At 39.1% G+C, this 20,080-nt stretch overlaps 1 protein-coding gene across 1 annotated transcript; it reads right to left on the minus strand.

Moving 5' to 3' along the window:
• Positions 1–6,398: 6,398 nt before the first annotated feature.
• Positions 6,399–19,153, minus strand: LOC115232053 (putative ankyrin repeat protein RF_0381). The gene is made up of 6 exons (XM_036500234.1): positions 19,017–19,153; positions 13,960–14,055; positions 12,259–12,266; positions 10,381–10,521; positions 7,969–8,125; positions 6,399–7,212 (listed from the first exon to the last, which is right to left on the minus strand). Exons 4-6 carry the CDS (start codon positions 10,497–10,499, stop codon positions 6,901–6,903), a joined length of 588 nt encoding a protein of 195 aa, XP_036356127.1. The 5' UTR covers positions 10,500–10,521; positions 12,259–12,266; positions 13,960–14,055; positions 19,017–19,153; the 3' UTR covers positions 6,399–6,900.
• Positions 19,154–20,080: the final 927 nt, after the last annotated feature.

Consider the following 20,080-nt stretch of genomic DNA (forward strand, 5'->3'; position numbering starts at 1 on the left):
TGTTGTGGTGTTGGTGGAGGATCTCGACTCCTTACTTGTTTTTTCTAAACTACACCAGTCCCAAAAACACTGAACCATGACAGACTATCCAAGAAACAAAAAATCCTTTTGATTCCACATTGCTCCTTCCCCCCACAAAACAGACGGTCACACTATCCTTTCAAATAGCAAACATTCTTTAGCTAAACACAAGATAGAAAATGTCAGACAGACAGGTCCGGTATTCCTCTCCAATTTTTTGTAAATTCTTAAATATATCTCCTTCTGTGTAAAGTTGGGGATTTTTTCCTCTGTCTTCCCTTCTTTGGATCTTTCCTTTTCCTAAGTTTCTGACGAAGAGCTCCTCTCGAAACGTAAAACCCTCCTCCTTGCCTTCTTACCTGAGCGTCCAATAATACTATATTTGTTCCACGTCCTCGCGTCGTTGTGTTTTCTCTTTGTGTTTTTATGTTTGGATTAACTATATATATATATATATATATATATTATATATATATATATAGCAATAATAATTCTCTAAATGAGATATAGACAGTGACTGCTCCATAATATAAGGGATATTAGCCAACCGAATATGGCTAGGGACAGGGCAGGGTGGTGGGGGTGTCACTGTTGCATTTAGCCCCAGGCGAACATCAACGTCACCAGATAGGCCGACGCCATCACGGCGTCCTCTATCTTGTTGATAATAGGCAATACACCTTGAAACCTAGGTCCGTGTGTGGTATCCGCTTCTTGGTGAGTGATCTCCCTTTGCAAGATAGAGGACGCCGTGATGGCGTCGGCCTATCTGGTGACGTTGATGTTCGCCTGGGGCTAAATGCAACAGTGACACCCCCACCACCCTGCCCTGTCCCTAGCCATATTCAGTTGGCTAATATCCCTTCGTTAAGTAAATTACTCGCTTCTCCCCCCTCTGCTGAAATTCTGACCGTCCCTAAATTCCGACTGACACTTGTTCGCAGTGCCCCCCCCCACCACCACCAGTACCGGATATCTCTCTATTCTCTCCCCTCCCCCCTCTCTTTATTCCCCTCCCTTGTCCCTATGAAACGAAGTGAAGCAAAAAGCTGCTGCTGCTGTTGCTGCTGCCATACTACTGCTGTTACCACTGCTTCTGCTGCTGCTGATAGTGATATTGCTGCTGCTACTACAACTGCTGCTGCTGCTGATGATGATGTTGAATATTAGTGGTTGAAAATAAACATAAAACAAACGTAGGAAAAAGAATGAAAAATCTAATAATAATTTAACATTACTTGAAAAGGTAGTGGGTAGCGAACTTCTTCACTACTTCTGGGAGTGACGACCCTGCCTGACACGAGTTCCGGGCTCAGCTGGCCCCGGCTGACAGTACCCGGTATGGGCCCCTATCCAGGGTTACGGAAAGGAGACAACCTTCAAAGAAATCCGGAGTGGAGCCCCGAAGGCGGTCTAGTGTTCGACTCGACACTCTTCCGGCAGATCCTGCAACCAAGCTGGTGCCAAACGTAATGCACTGCACTCCTTTGGACTATATCAGCAAGGTCGAGAGAGGAAACCTGACGATTGGGCTACCCAGGACTTTCTTACCTATAGCCCAGGCCTGCGCAAAACTGGAGAGGACACTTCAGTACTGCTGTAAAAAGCTGCAGAAACAACACGGGAGGTACCAGTCACGAGTGATAAGTCTATTCAGATTGGCGTAAAATATGGGCGCTACGGGTTACCTCTGAGTGTGGGAGGGACCTCCGTGTCCTATTGGTTAGCTACTGCCCACCTCAAGCTGGGCAGACCCCAGTTAATAAGGTGCTGACCAGCCACAGGCCGCCTGCTTCATTGGGTGCTTGGAGCTAAGAGTATGACTTGAGAAGCGGCCTGCAACCTCTGCACCAGGCAAACAGCTAAACGTCAAGAAAACACCAGTCCTGCGGTTGGCAAGCTGGAATGTCAGGACCATGTGCCCTGGAATATCTGATGATCTACTCAGGGTTGAAGACACAAGGAAAACGGCCACCATTGACCGTGAACTAAAGAGGCTCAACATATACATTGCTGGGCTACAGGAGACAAGACTTTCCTCAAACGGCAAACTCAAAGAGCAGGATTTCACGTTCTTTTGGCAGGGAAGAGATCCAGAAGAACCTCGTCAACATGGCGTTGGCTTTGCAGTGAGAAACTCATTACTCTCCTCAATAGAACCACCATCAGGAGGCACTGAGCGTATCCTCTCACTGCGCCTCTCGACTTCTGGCTCAGTACATCTACTCAGCATCTATGCTCCCACTCTCTACAGCTCAGAGGAGACCAAGTACCAGTTCTACAAAGATCTCAACTGTGTCATAGAAAATATACCAACGACTGAAAATATCTACCTTCTGGGGGATTTTAACGCTCGCGTGGGATCTGACCATGATTCGTGGCCCATTTGTGTTGGACACTTTGGTATTGGCAACATGAATGACAATGGTCAGAGACTACTCGAATTCTGTACATACCACAACCTGTGCATCACAAACACATTCTTTACCAACAAGCCATCCCACAAGGGATCTTGGAGACATCCAGGATCTCACCACTGGCATCAGCTGGATCTCATCATTACACGGAGATCCTTCATGAATTCTAATCTATTGACCCGCAGTTACCACAGCGCGGATTGTGACACAGACCACTCACTAATTAGAAGTAGGGTGAGGATTCTACCTAAAAAAGTCCATCGCTCCAAGAAAGTGGGCCGACCACGCATTAACACTGCCAGAACCTCGGACCCTATACTGCGAAAATGTTTTGCTGCTTCTATCAAAGTTGCCCTCAGTGGCTGCCCAACCTCCTCTGCTGAAAGTAGGTGGAACTATATCAGGGAAGCTTTGTATACGACATCAATAGATACTTTCGGCATGAGAGAAAGGCAAAACCCAGATTGGTTCAATGCTGGGCTCTCAGAGCTGGAGCCAGTTATCGAAGCAAAGCGTGCAGCTCTGATGCAATACAAGAGTGACTCTTCTACAAAGTCACTCGAAGAACTCAGAAAGGCACGAAATAAAACCCAACTGACAGCCAGACGCTGTGCAAATAGGTATTGGCAGGAAATCTGCCAGAATATCCAGTCAGCTGCTGACAGTGGCGACACCTGTGGGATGTATTCCGGTTTGAAGAAGGCCCTCGGTCCATCCGCAACCAAGTCAGCCCATCTGGAGATCTCATCAGGGATCAAGGCAAGCAAATGGATAGATGGGTGGAGCACTACCAGGATCTCTACTCACGGGAGACTACAGTGGCTGAGGCTGCAGTCGTGAGTGTCAAGATCTTGCCAGTCATGTGCGAACTTGACAGTCCGCCTTCTATAGCAGAGCTCATCAAGGCTGTTGACTCCCTAGCAAGAAACAAGGCTCCGAGAAAAGACGGCATCCCCTCAGAGATCATCAAAGCCGACAAAAACACCATCCTGCTTCGGCATCTTCATGAGCTTCTGTGTCAGTGCTGGGAAGAGGGTACAGTCCCTCAGGATATGTGGGATGCTAACATCATTACACTTTACAAACACAAAGGTGACCGTAGTGATTGTAACAATTACCGTGGAATATCTCTTCTAAGCACTGTTGGAAAGACCTTTGCCCGCGTTATCCTGGCCAGGCTACAACTACTTGCTTCTCGAATCTATCCGGAATCGCAGTGTGGCTTTAGAAGAAGCAGATCAACTATCGATATGATATTCTCCATACGCCAACTTCAGAAGTCCAGAGAGCAGAAAATGCCATTATATATGGCCTTCATTGATCTAACAAAGGCCTTTGACTCGGTAAGCTCAAAAAAATCGGATGTCCACCAAAGCTGCTGAGGATCATCAAGTCTTTCCATGATGACATGCAAGGCACCATACAGCACAACGGTTCAACATCAGCCGCCTTCCAAATAAAAATCGGGGTAAAGCAAGGTTGTGTCCTCGCTCCTACATTATTTGGCATTGTCTTCTCGCTCTTGCTCTCACATGCCTTTCAGACATCAGATGATGGAGTGTTTCTGCACAGTAGAAGTGACAGGAAACTGTTCAATCTCTCGCGCCTGCGTGCCAAGACCAAAATCAGAAACGTCCTGATCAAGGAGATGCTATTTGCTGATGATGCCACTCTGGTATCACACACAGAAGAAGCCCTCCAAAGGCTCATTAACTGTTTTGAGCAAGCATGTAACGACTTTGGCTTAGCTATCAGACTTAAGAAGACCAACATCATGGGTCTGGCTACATCGGACATCCCAAACATACATATTGGAGACCACAGATTACAGGAGGTGGAGAAGTTTACCTATCTAGGCTCTACCATCACCTACAACCTATCCCTTGACGCTGAGCTCAATATACGCATTGGCAAGGCAATTGCTGCGATGGCCCAACTCTCCAAACGGGCATGGGACAACAATAAGCTGACCAAGACCACGAAAATGAAGATCTACCAGGCATGTGTACTTATCACTCTACTGTATGGAAGTGAGACTTGGACGCTATACACACGCCAAGAGAGTCGCCTAAACATCTTTCACCTGCGCTGCCTCCGGAAAATCCTCCGCATCAAATGGCAGAATCATATCCCCAACAAAGATGTCCTCAAGCAAGCAGGAATACCAAGCATGTTTGCACTCCTCACACAAAGACGTATGAGATGGCTTGAGCATGTTAGCCGTATGAAAGATGGCAGAATCCCCAAGGACATACTCTACGGAGAGCTTGCTAGGGGTACTAGGTCTGTGGGTAGACCGTTCTTACGTTACAAGGATGTTTGCAAAAGGGACATGAAGGCCTGCAACAACAATATTAGCAGTTGGGAAGCAATTGCCAGCAACCGTGGAGATTGGGGACGTACCGTAAAAGAGGGAATACCAAGGAGTGACAGAGAGAGAGAGAGGAGAAATGGAAAGACAAGAAAAGACGTCAACAAGAAACTATGACATTACAACCAGCCAGGAACAGTCTTTGATACATTTGCGGTACCTGCCAGAGGGAGTGTTTGTCCAGGATAGGACTACACAGCCACAGCAGGAAATGTATCAGGATATGAAATATAAAAGCCGGACTGGACTATTTTATGCGCAACTCCATTGTCTCCCGAGACAAAAACGATGCCAACAACATACACATAAATACTGTTAACTAAAATAGTATTAAGAATCATTAAAATTAAGATAATATTAATTGTTAGGCAATCTTTCGTTTGTAGTAGCACGTTTCCGTCGATTTCCGTAAAAAACTTTTATTTTTTTACATATGGCCTTGCGGGAACATTTGAAGTAATGAGAGCGAAAGAGACTAAGAGGAAGCGATTGTATGACGAGGGAATTTCTTTTGAAGTTATCAAAGCATTGATGTACATGTGTGTGTGTGTTTGATGGGGTGTGGGAGACAGACAGTATGTTGTGTAAGTGAAGTGCTTCTGTTAGTGTGTGTGAAGAGACAGAGAGAGTAATGTGTGAAAGAGAGAGATAACTGAAATTTTTTACTCGGTGTATGTGTAGATACATACATAGATACATACACACACACATACATGCAGACATACATATACACATACACCGAGTAAAAAATTACACTGAATCGGCCATACATACATACATACACACATACACACACACATACTTACACACACACACATAATTCAGACATACATATACGCATACACCGAGTAAAAAATTACACTGAATCGGCCATACATACATACATACACACACACATACATAGATACATACACACACACACATACATGCATACACTCATACACCGAGTAAAGAATTTCAGTTATCTCTCTCTTTCACACATTACTCTCTCTGTCTCTTCACACACACTAACAGAAGCACTTCACTTACACAACATACTGTCTGTCTCCCACACCCCATCAAACACACACACACACACGTGCGCACACGCACACACATGTACATCAATGCTTCGGTAACTTCAAAAGAAATTCCCTCGTCATAAAATCGCTTCCTCTTAGTCTCTTTCGCTCTCATTACTTCAAATGTTCCCGCAAGCCCATATGTAAAAAAATAAAAGTTTTTTACGGAAATCATCGACGGAAACGTGCTACTACAAACGAAAGATCGCCAATTGTTAATACAACGAAAAGGGTTGGAAGGGTAATTCGTAATATACAAAAAAGAGGGGCCTAAAAGGGTAGAAAGACGTAAGGGCAAAGGCAAAGGTTGGAAAATATTGAGATAAAATTTATAAGAATGGTATTAACTCAAAACATAGATTTACCATAACCAGTGTAAAGAAGATGTAGGTTATTTGCATAAGATACATAATTAAAAATTACACCACATATTCCGTAAACAATCAGAAGACTAGGAAACCGTCCAGATATCAACACTTGTAAATTTTATCTGAATATTTTCCAACAGTAATCAGACACAAAAACAGGAGTAAAGAGGGAGGACAATTTATTAAATGAACCCCTGGATATTACTGGTACAGATTTTGACCCCAGGAGTTGAACTTGGAACACAAACGGATCAAAGTAAGGGGATGATTCTGCATTTAGCCCAGGGCCAGACGAAAGAGTAAAATTTCAAGAGAAGGCGGGGTGAGGTGTTTTACATGGAATGAAAGGAAGAAGCGAGAGGATTTGAACCTGTAACGTTGAGGTAACGAAGGATGAGATGAAGTAAAGAATCCAGTCATGTAACAACAACAACAACAATAATTATGATGATTAATTAATGAAGTTAGATTACAGTGTCATTAGAGTGAGAGAGAGAGAGAGAGAGAGAGCGGTGAAGCATGACGACCCATGGTGGGATTATGACATGAATGACTCGAAACAAGAAAACAAACATTAAAGAAACAGATTTGGATAATCCAAATCCATTGGGGACTTACTTTCGAACTGCCAGATGTAGAGGGGTGTCACCCTTTTTGTTCATCTAATAGACATCGATGCCATTCTGTTGCAGAAAATCAACAATTTCCGTGCGTCTACTTTCAGAGGCAATATGGAGAGGGGTGTCACCTTGCTTGGTCACAGCATTAACATCCGTGCCATTCTGTTGCAGGAGAAGTTCAACAATGTTTATGCCTCCATATTTACAGGCAAAATGGAGAGCTGTCCAATCTTCATTATCCACAGCTTTAACATCCGTGCCATTATGTTGCAGGAGAAGTTCAACAATATTTTTGCATGGAAAACGACAGGCTAAATGGAGAGCACTCCGACCCTTATTATTTCTCTGATTAACCTAAAAAAGATAAACAATAAAGACATTAAAGATGGTGTTTATTGGGGGAAGAAGGAACAAAAATGAAAAATGTCAGAAAAAAAGAATCAGATTAATTTAAACAAGTGGAATGAAGGTGGGGGGAAAATAAATGAGATTTATAATGTTTCTATACACACACACATATGTGTATGCATATATATATATATATACACTCTCGCACATACATATATACATAAATACCTATATATACATACGTGTTTTATATCTTCACTGATCATTTGTTTATGCATTTTTGTGTATATATGCGTTTATGTGTGTGTATATTTGTGTATGTATGTACAGGTCTGTGTGAGCTGAAGAAAAGTTTTTAATTAAAAAAATATAAACTGTTTCGAGAAACTGGCGAACAAATAATTTCAGTTTTGTGAGACCAACTCCGAAAGACCACTCGGATTTTTCAATGAAATTTAGCAGAAATCCAACCTTTTCAATGTTGTGGCAAAGAATTATGTGTGGATTGTGGGAAAGAAAGTGGAAAAGTGTGTGTTGAGGGTGGAAGGGTATTGATCTGCAACTTATCAAAGATATTTCATTACCATAATCATTATCTACACACAAGGAAATGAGCAACTTTTATTTAAAAGATATAAATCGTCAATAATGAAGAAACAAAATTTGGGGCACTAAACTGTATGTATACATCATATACATATAACACAAACAAACATACATATCATTATACACACACACATATATATATATATATTCGCTGACCAGTAAATTGTTATTTTCTTTGCTGTTTAACAGGACTTTGACTACATCTTCATATTTATTCCTCACAGCCAGATGTAGAGGTGTGTTGCCCCATTTGTCCTGCTTATTAACATTTGCTCCTATGGAAAGTAACAAGGCCACAACATCCGCTTGCTTGCTGAAAGGAAGAAAAACAAAGATAAAACATCACATTCACTTAATAATCACATCAATATACACTCGTGTTCCATTAAATGCATAAAAACCTATGTATACTACAGCCTCGTGTGTGTATATATTATATATAATATATATATATATATATATATATATATAGATATATATATATATAATATATATATATATAATATGTGCAAATATTTATGTATGTAAAGGCAAACCTACACAAATGTGCCCCAGATGAATGTTTCCTTGTAACTTCTAGAAAAATGGATGTTTTTCAATGAAATTTCTTTCACAAATCCTTCAGATGGCAAATATTCCAATTATATCGGAATTTGTTGTGAGAAAAACCTTTTCGGTGGGTGGAGAGAGAAATTTAGGAAAGTTCACCCGAGTCGGCTTTCTTTCCCAAAAACATAGATATTTTCAAATGAAATTTTCAATAAAACCGTTTCAGATTGTGAAGATTTCGATTATATCGGAATTTAATATGAAGAAAATTATAAAAATTGGTGGATTCGCACAGATATACACTGACACAAAACAGAAAATAAAAAGATGAACTTTGGGAAAATAAGCGTGATGTGTCAGTATGTATGTGTGCGAACCATCAAATTTTTAAAGTTTTTTCATGTTAAATTCCGATATAATCCTAATCTACACCATTGGAAGGGATTGTAGAAATTTTCACAGAAACAAAATATCCACTTTTCTGAAAGTTATAGAAAAACAAAACGGATTTGGGTGAATTTTGATAAAGTCAACTCCTCAATGTTTGAAAATTTTTTTACAACAATTTCCGATATAATTGGAATCTTCATCATCTGAAGCATTTTTGTCAAAGAAATTTCATTAAAAAATATCCATTTGTCTAAAAGTTATAAGGAAACAATTCGTCGTGGGGCCAGTTGTGTAGGTATGCCTATACATATGCACGCATATATATACTATATATATATAATATATTAATATATATATAATATATATATATATATATAGAAGAGAGAGAGAGAGAGAGAAATATATGAGCAACTGAAATGTGTATATCATGAATGTAATCGTAATATACAGCAAACAAATGTGTGTGTATATACATATATTAATAGCTGAAGGTATAATGTATACATATTTTCGACCCAGCAAGACCATCTTGAGTTTAGTTTATACATCCCACAATGTATAGCTTCTTCTCATGTCTACAAATACTGCATTTAGCAGAATATACACACATATTAGAGAGATCGTCACAGATATATAACTATATAATGAAGGAAAATCGTTTTGTGAAAGAGAGAATGTCTGACAATTATAGACAAACTGATCGAAGGCAGATTTCTCATCAATCCAAAAAAACAACAACGGATTCTTCCTTTTGACCGGCACTGTCAACACAATTTCTAGTTAACTAAACACTTTTAAACTTCGTATACTGGTAGAATGTGTTTATAAAACATCATTTTTTCTTGGCTTTATTGAGAAAATTCTCTATTTTGTAAGATATTTCCACTTTAATTTCAAGCATTTCGGCAATTTTAACCAATCGCTGGAGTCTGTTTGGAGTGAAAACATTCCGTGCTGTATGAATATGTCCCTCGTTTAAGAAACAGATTGGGTTTATTTACATTTGCGAAGAAAAAAAGATACCCTTCCCCTAACCCTGACTCACCCTAACTCTAACCCTAAATCTAAAATAGATTGAAATGCAATAGATCGATACTAGGGTTATAATTATGGGTGACGATTTCATACGACACCGCTACGGAAAATGGGATTTTTTCGAGCAGTGTCAAATGAAAATGTCACCCATAATTATAACCCTAGTATCGATCTATTGCATTTCAATCTATTTACAGATTATTTACTGCCATAACAAGCTATAGGATCTTTCTTCTTGTTTTAGATCTCAAATAACATTTTTTTGGAGAAAAAATTGATCGATTTCTCCCAAATCAATATCAAGAAAGGACACTGAATCACACAGGGTCAATCTTAGAACTGTGGGATCTCAAAGAATATCTCCAAAACAAAAAGAATCTGTTACGACAAGAAATGATGAAAAAGATTTTTGTGATTCAATGAAGAGGATTCATGGAGAAAATGAGAAAAAGATGTTATTTGGTTACTACTATCATGTTGTTATCGTGTCACACTGCCACTATTATGGTATCTTTGGATATTCAATTTGTCTGGAATTGCAAGAAATTTTGAAACAAAAGCAGATCTGAAGATTTTAGTTAATTCAAGCCTTACTTCTCCACTGCATAATGCAATGCTGTCCACTTCTTGTCTTCGTCGCTGATGTTGAGATCAGCGCCAGATTCTGTCAATAAGGTTATTAACTCTTTATTGCCTTGTTCACAGGCAGCCATAAGAACCGTAACACCTTTTGAATTTTTCCTGTTGACCTGAAGAGAAGAAAGAGAAGACATGTGAAATATATTAAAGACGAGAGAGAGAGAGAGGAGAGAAGAGAGAGAGAGAGGAGAGAAGAGAGAGTAAAGAAGATGCAGGAGTGAAAAAAAGGAATACGAAAGAGAAATAAAGATAAACACAGACACACACAAATGCATGCACACACACACACATACGCCCACAGACACACACACACACACACACATCATGTTGTAGGGGTTTACTCAGCCAGAGTTTGCCCTTATTTAGAGTTACACTCCTCCTAGATGAGTCAGGAGACCTTGTAGACACAGGCGTGGCTGTGTGGTAAGGAGTTTGCTTTCCAATCCCATGGTTCTTGGTTCAATCTCACTGTGTGGCACTTGAGTGTCTTCTTTTATAGCCCTGGGATGACCAAAGCTTTGTGAGTGAGCCTGACAGAAAATGAAAGAGACCCATCATACATATGTATGTGTGTGTGTATGTATATATATATATATATATACACACACACACACACATATATATAAGCGTGCACACACACAAGTATGTGTGTGTCTAATTATATATTTGTAAATATGTATTTAATTGTGTGTGTGTGTGTGTGTGATATATATATACATGTATCCTCATTCTATATGAATCAAGATTGGAGCCTAGTGCAGCCATCTGGTTCGCCAATCCTTAATCACATCGTCTATACTGATATGTATGTATGTATAGGTTACATCTCCAATCTGGTATGCTCATTTTGTCCAAAATACCGAACTACTGGAAGCTGTCCACAGATGTACAACCCACAAATAGCCTCTCTCAATCACTATTATTCCTTAAAAGTATTGCTTTCCATGCATCAACACACAAAAGTTTTTATTTCTAGCAACTCATTGATAGAATCCCACAAGATTATCCCCATCTTTCAATAACAACTTTGACCACTTCTGCAATTTAATATCTTTACCACTCTGAGACATGCTTATAAAGTAAAAAAAACACCCATCCAGTTTCCATGATATCAGAAACAATATTTTATGCTCAGAATTGTCAAGGCATGGAATAAACTATCTACATTGGTTGTTAGCTGTATCCTTCAAAAACACCACACTTTCTGTAATTCAGAAACACTACATCTGAGGTTCCTATGCACCCTTTCCTTTTTATGGTTCTTTTACTGCTCCCTTTTATGTCTTTATGAGTTTTATTCTGCACTTTAGGCGACCATTGGTGTCTTTCTTGACATGATTTGTGCTTCCTGTCCTTTCATAGAAGTGGACAGAGCAATATCGAGGGAAACCAGTATAAATACCGTTTCATGGTAGATGGAAGAGTCTTTCTTATGAAACATGAAATGTCTGTCTTTAGTTAAAAAAAAAAAATCAGTTGAGATAATCTTCCAGTTTATTACTGGTATCTGTGATATCAATTATGAATTGAAGAGAACACTGACAAGATTTCAAACTTGGAGACGCACAGGTAAATAAGAGAAACCATCTACACTAACCAACTGCAGAGATTAGACCATAAGATGGAGTATAAAGTAATTGGACAGGTGAAGAGCTATAACCCTCAGAAATAATTGTGTAGATTCTAAATATGTCAGACAGGGTTTTAGTTTTATATTCCCTGGAAAAGCTCATGGAATTCTACACTGTGTTATCACTGATGCCTGGCATAGTAGCACTTTCATTTAATGCTATAATGATGAAGGAGATTTAAATGATGGTGAGAGAAGAACAGGATGTTTGAAATGAAGCATGGATCTTCAGATGTCATATTTCTGGTGAAACAGCCACATGAGATCAGCTTGAAAAAGAATGAAAGCAAATCTACAAGAAAGGTTTTAGAGAACTGTCCCTTATTCTCTTGACTGTAGAGCACAGGTAAATCAGGGCAAAAAAAGCTTAGAAAGACTGTTCAGTTCTTGCATAAACACAAGGGAAAGATTGAAAATCCTTTTACGTTAATCACTGAATCTATTACAAAGTAATTATTTGTGATTAGATATCTGCGACAACTTTGGAACGACACCAACCACAGCTAAATATGTGCAACTATGGAAAAGGAGGAGACACAAATGAAAAGAAATAATGGAGAAAATAAGAAATATTCTGAAAGTAGGGATCAGAATTTTGAGCCTAAATGAGGCAGCAGCAGTGTCGGGGCTACATTAGTTTGTAGCCATACATATGTAAGAAGGTGTGAGTGGTTCATACACAACTGTATTACACCTGTACAAAAAACACTATTGACTTCACCTTGAGGAAAAACACCTACCCTCACTAAACTGGCAGACATTTACCTACCATTGAAATACATGTATGATGGTCATCAAGAAATTAAAGGATGTTTTTTCTGCATTTCACCATTTGTCAGCTGTCTTCCCTCCTAAATTAAAAGCCACATTTTCTGGTCTCTTACCTAGAGTATCTCTATAGATTTTACAGAATCATTCCACCCACCACTCCCTAACCATGATGGTTCTATACCAGTGCTTCTTAAACGTTTCAATTATGGCCCTTTTTTTATTTACTAAGGGTTTTTCAATGCCCCTTTTCTTGCTATGATTCAATATCTCTGATTTTTAATGTTCTCACAGGTCAGATTAATTTACCTTTGGGTCCTAGTATTGGTCCTAGTCACATGGGTGACTACTTACCACAGCACCACCCCACAATAAGTGAACATTTGATGCATCACCACTTCACTTTAGTTTCTGATCCAAACTCAACTACACATTGAGTTTTATATATTTGTACAACCATAGCCACCTTGGCTCCCTGGTCCTTATAAAATTTTCCACAAACCCTACCCAAGGGTAGCACTACTCTCTTAGAGAAGCCCTGTTTTATAATTCTTGCTGATAGTGTCCTATCTGCTGACTACCAGCCAGTCATCCTAACTTCCAATATTTCAATTATGAAGTAAAAAGTCATAAACAACCATCATCTTTGTCCCTTTGGGTATCTTTCTCTATTCAATGGGCCCCAGAACAGTTCCATAAAGCCGGTTCAAGCAGGGGTCTGATTCCTACGTGACTCCCCAGTGTTTTGGTTATGTTTGACAACTTCTGCAAAAGAAATACTGTAGCCCTTGACGTCGGTAAAACCTTTAACTGTGTATGGCAAGAGAATTTCTTGACAAAGTCATCATTTATCTATTGGGTCCATCTGTCCCCCATCTCTTGGACTGAACATTTCCTGCCAGAATACTCCATTGCAGTGTGTGAGGATGGGTTTCTCTCTCACTCACATTCCATCAATTCTGGCATGCCTCATTGTCTGGTTTAATATTTATAAAAAGTGACAATGATGAGGATTAGAGGAAAGAGGTAAAGAAAGAAATGAAATATTATGGACGAATATATCTGGTTATTTAGGAGCATTTAATATTGTGTATAAAATAATAAACAAACATTCAACATTGAAGAAGCAATATAAAGTAAACTTACAGTTTCAGGATTTTTTTTGATAAATCGTTTCACATCTTCAAAGTCCCCATTCCGAATGTTGCTTATAATCTTATTTACATCCATGTCTTTTGAATAAAAAGGAAAGTAAGATAATTTTTAAAAACTTATAAAATGAGGTAAAGAGCAATTTAAAGAAGACTGTGTTTCTCAAATCCCCCATGAAATGACATAAATATTAGAAACTTCAGCTTATCTCAACAATTATTTATAGCTGAATGTTCTTCTTGACACTAATAAACCTAACAACAGTCATTGTGTTGCATCTTTTGTTTGCACATTGCTCAGCTTATCACAGTCTCATTGGTCACACCACACACACACACAAACACACACACACAAGCAGACAGACACACACACACACACACACACACACAAAGCACCACACACACAAAGCACACACACAACACACACATACAAGCACTCACAAACACACACGCATACACACAGCACACACACACACACACACACACACACAAGCACACACACACACACAAGCACACAACACCAAGCACACACACACACACAGCACACACACACACAAAGCACACACAAGCAACACACACACACACAGCACACACACACAACACACAAACACAAACACACACCACACACACAAACACACACAAGCACACACACAACACAACACACACAAGCAAACACACACCACCACACACAACAAGCACACACACACACACAAGCACACACACACACACAACAAGCACACACACACACAACACACCACACAAGCACACACAACAAACACACACACACACACCCCACAACAAACAAGCACACACACACACACACACACACACACACACACACACACACAAGCACACACACACACACACACACAAGCGTATGTGTGTTTACATTTGTTGTCTCTGGCAATTTCTTAGCTGTCGGTGATTAGATTGTTATCATTTCTCCCGTTGACGAATAGACCAATGGAATAAGAGATCCCCTACTTGAGCAACAGGTAAGGATTAAGGACATGAAGGGGATCCAGAAATAAAAAAAGGCATCAAATACATATTCATCTAACCCATGCTAGCATGGAAAACAGACGTAAAAATGACTACCATACATGCATATGCAAACATATGTACATCTATGTATATGTATACATGTGTGTGTGTGTGTGTGTAAAGGCGTGTGGCCTAGTGGTTAGGGTGTTGCGCTCACAGTGGCTAGATTGTGGGTTCAATTCCCATACTGAGCAGTACCTTGTATTCTTCAGCAAAACACCTCATTTCACTTTGCTGCAGTCCACTCAGCTGTAAATGGATCACCCTCCAAGAGACTTGTGTTGTGATTAGGGGGAACACTCACTGGCCTGCTTGAAAGATGAAATGATGCAAAGCACATTGTGACCAGGGATGTGTAACAGCATTTGATATTCTGGTCAACACACACGTCTATATACGCGCATACTCGCACGTCTATATATGCACACACACATGCGCGCACAATAAACGGTTCATACACACGTCTATATACGCACATGTACAAGAAAAAACTCGGCTAAAGGCAAAATACAGGAAAATGTGTAAAAAAATATGTAAAAAGACAATGAGTAAAACACATCATATATACGCACATGCTCGCATGCACACACACACACACGTCTATACACGCCCGTATCCGCACACATGCACACATCCACACGCGAGCACAAAAGATGCCATATACACGTCTACATACGCACAGGGAAAATGCAGGGTGGAAGGTAGAATAGAGAAAAAATATGTGTAAAAAATATATGAGCAATAAACCTATAAAACAATATCTCTATAAATATGTAATATATATATATATATATAAAATATAAAGAAATATAAGTAAAAAGTATAGAGAGATAAAAAGCTTGTACGTGGACACACGTGCATGCGAGTATGTGTGTATATAGACGTGTTTTAGTCTTTGTCTTTTTTACACATTTTTTGCCCATTTTCCTCTATTTTACCTTTAGCCTTTTTTCTTGTACATGTGCGTATATAGATGTGTGTATGAACCATTTTGTGTGTGTGTGTGTGTGCGCGTATATAGACATGTGGGTATGCGCGTATAGAGACGTGTGTGTGTACGTGCATACGGGTATGCGTGTATATAGACGTGTTTTACTTTTATTACTTATTTTTTTATATGTATTTTGGATCTTTTCCTCTTGAACGACACATGTCAACACAATATCTAGTTAACTAAACACTTCTAAACTCCATATACTGGTAGAATGTGTTTATAAAACATCATTTTTTCATGGCTTTATTGAGAAAATTCTATAGTTTGTAAGATATTTCCACTTTAAAATCGAGCATTTCGGCAATTTTAACCAATCGCTGGAGTCTATTTGGGGTGAAAACATTCCATGCTGTATGAATATGTCCCTCGTTTAAGAAACAGATTGGGTTTATTTACATTTGCGAAGAAAAAAAGATACCCTTCCCCACCCCTTTTTACACATGCCACTGGCACAGGTGCCAGTAAGTCGACGTTGGTAACGATCACGCTTGAATGGTGCCCTTTTACATATATATATATGTATACAACAAGAAATATTTTTTGTCTCCTTTTTATGGAAACAAAGGGTTTATAGGACTACAAAAAAAGAAGTGCTCAAATGTAACTGGGACAGAGATAAAGAAACATTGATCATAAAATAAACATCAAATTCGAGTCAATGACTTTATATATAACACCGTATCTCCAAACATTTCATCATATATAAATATTACCATGACTCTTAAACATACAGAGTGTACATATATAAAAAAAAACATATAAAGTAGACATAAAAATCATCAATGGTAAAAAAATATATATGTGAATAAAAATGCAGGTGTATAGAACGGCCTATCAAGAAGGTATATACAATCGACTAAGAATTCTAAAGTGTGTCATGCTACTAAAAATCCAAAATAAATATTGACTAAAAAGAAAAATTTTCTTACTCCCCTCAAATGAAAGAGTACGTGAAAAAAGTTTGTTTCATAAAACCCATGGTAGGTTAGAGTCCAGGAGCAAAAAGAGTTCCACAAAATCAAGTGAAACACACCTATGGCTATTTCAGGAGTTCATTGCCGCAGTTCGATTACGAGTTAAAGCGCATCTTGGCAATGACCCCCCCCCCACATCATGATGAACAGGAATCTCAACAAATTCTTTGTTTAGTTGATTAATATTTTATTTTAGTTTATTTGGATTTTTAGCAGCAAGACACGCTTTAGAATTTTTAGCCAATTGTATATACCTTCTTGATAGGCTGTTCTATATATCTGTGTTTTTATTCGCGTATATATTTTTTACCTTCTGTGTATTTTATATATGTATACTTTTTATGTTTAAGAGCCATGGTAATATTTATATATGATGAAATGTTACGGTGTTATATATAAAGTCGCTAACTCGAATTTGATGTTTGTTCTATGATCAATATTTATATATATATAATGTGTATACATATATATGCCCAGGAAAAACCACTACAGATTTTCCTCCAGAGTTTTCTTGCGAATGGCAAGCTGTCAAGCAAACTTTAGAAGGGAATAATATGCCCAATCCATGAAGGAGGAAGCAGAGCAGGTGCCATAACTTATAGGCCTATGTCTCTGACTTCACACTCAAGCAAAGTCATTCCTGGAAGAAAGTGACTTGCTGAGTGATAGCATGGTTTTCGACCAAGTAGGAGTTGCCTGACACAGCTCCTATAGCACAATGACTGGGTGCTGAAACAGTAACTTAACAACTCAAATGTGGATGTAATATACTTTGCAAAAGCTTTTGATAAAGTTAATCATGATATGATATGCCACAAACTACGTGATCTTGGCAAAGCTGGAAAACTTGGAGAATGATTACATGCCTTTCTGAAAGACAGAAGTCAGGCAGTGGTAGCCAGTGGTACCACCTCAACGGAACCACAAATAGTGAGTTGTGTTCCACAGGGCACTGTCTTAGGGCCACTGATTTTCATAGTGGCCCTCTCAGATATGCTCTCCGCTGCCCTGATACCCTTGCTAGCTACGGAGACGACACAAAATTTTTGAAGAAAATGCAAAACTGTAGTGATGTTGCATGCCTGCAGCAGTAGCTGGATGCAAATTACAGATGGTCTGAGGACAATAATATGCAGTTTAATGCTGGAAAATTTCAAGCCCTACACTACCAGCATCCAATTTGAACGGAAAACATACAGGATTACTGGCTAGTGGGGAATTACAATTACGTGTGTGATCTGGGTATCGACATGAGTGATGATACCTCTTTCCAAGTGCACTTTAACAAGCTGATGACAAAGTGCAGATGGCTGGATGGATGGATCCTGAGAACCTTCAGAGCCAGGGACAAAGAAACCATGATGGTCCGCTGGAGGACATTTATCCTCAGCTTCCTGGACTACTGCTCCTAACAACGGTCACCCCACAGGGTAAAATTAACAGTGGACCTTGAAGCAATCCAGCGAAGCTACTAAAAGAATATCATCTCATTGCAACAGCTCAACTACTGGGGAAGGCTGAAACAGGTAAGACTTTACTCCCTAGAGTGAAGGTGGGGAAGATGTACAGTGATATATATCTGGAAGATCCCGGAAGGGATTGTACCAAATTTTGGTTTTGAAAGCTACACAAACGCCAGAACGGGTCACCACTGCACAGAGCCAAAGATCGCAACACTGCTTTCACATTTCAGGACCAGTTATTACTGCAACAGCCTGGGTTTTAAATGCCCACAACTTTTTAATATTCTCCCAAAAAGCATGAGGGACCTACACAAAGTGGATGTGTTTTCAAAAGAAAACTGGACCTCTCCCTGTTGAGAATCCTGGATGAACCTCCCTTCTGGCAGGCGGCACAAATAAGGGCAATGACATCAAACTCCCTTATTCACCAAATGCCACATATCAGAGGAAGTTCTCAATAATGACAGTGTGCCCTAGCATGGCCACAGCTTTAAGTAGTAAAGATAAAATATTATATATATATATATATATATGACAAGATTTAAGACGAGAAAATTTTTTCTTTACCTTGAATCAGAAGTTTTCAGTTGGATAAGTTTGAGTTTTAAGGTTCTCAGCTGAGTAAGCTTTTTCGGAGGTTTAAAGTTGGAGATATCAATCTTCAAGTTCTCTCGCTGGTATGAATAAAATGATATTAGATTCATAGGTTTATATAATTGTAGTAAAAGGAAGTAAGTCGTCTCAGCCAATAAGGCTATTCATTGTGTTTTTCGTGGAATTATATTTATATATACATTCTATCTTCTTTTATTACATTCACTCAATATCATGCTACTCTAACTGACCTGAATTTCTGTGACCTTGAATGTTGTTTACAACTTATCCTCTCACAATCTAATTCAATTCATTTAGTACACACATACACACTCACACCTATGTATGGAGATTATATGAAGCCCATTTAAACCTTTTTTATTTCATAACAAATAAAAGCTTGACAACTTGTTAACATTTTTATCATTGGTTTTATTGGGCAACACCTATATGGAAACATGATCATACACACTCACTCTCTCTCTCTCTCTCTCTCTCTCACACACACACATTGTAAACATGTGTGGCCTAGTGATTACACTATGGCGTTCCCGATCTTGTGTTCATGATTTCGAATCCCAGAGGATGGTGCTTAGAGGCCCTCAGATGAATACCTCATTTCACATTGTTCCCGTCAACTGAGCTGTAAATGAATAACCTTGTGATCGACTGGTGCCCTGTTTCAGGAGAATATCATGATCTGTGTCGCTTATACACCTTAGTCCTCAGAATAACGTGAAGAATTGCAGTGTGACCAGCAGGGCACAGCAATGGCTGATCATCTGGACACTACAGTGATATAGATATATATATATGTTTGTGACTGTATAAAATAGGTACAAGCGTGGCTGTGCAGTTAAGAGATTCCTACTGCTATAGCAAAGGTTTCTGCATCAATTGTGTATGTTTTACTGTTAGTGTTAGTACAGTATTCTTTCTCAGTTCTATTTAACCATGATGCATTGAGGTTGCAAACAACTTTTCATTCCAAATTTTCCCAGAATGATTGTAGAGCTTCTCGGGAGGGAACTTTCTTA

The sequence above is a fragment of the Octopus sinensis genome, unplaced genomic scaffold (assembly GCF_006345805.1).
Source record: "Octopus sinensis unplaced genomic scaffold, ASM634580v1 Contig19206, whole genome shotgun sequence".
Taxonomy (NCBI): Eukaryota; Metazoa; Mollusca; class Cephalopoda; order Octopoda; family Octopodidae; genus Octopus; species Octopus sinensis.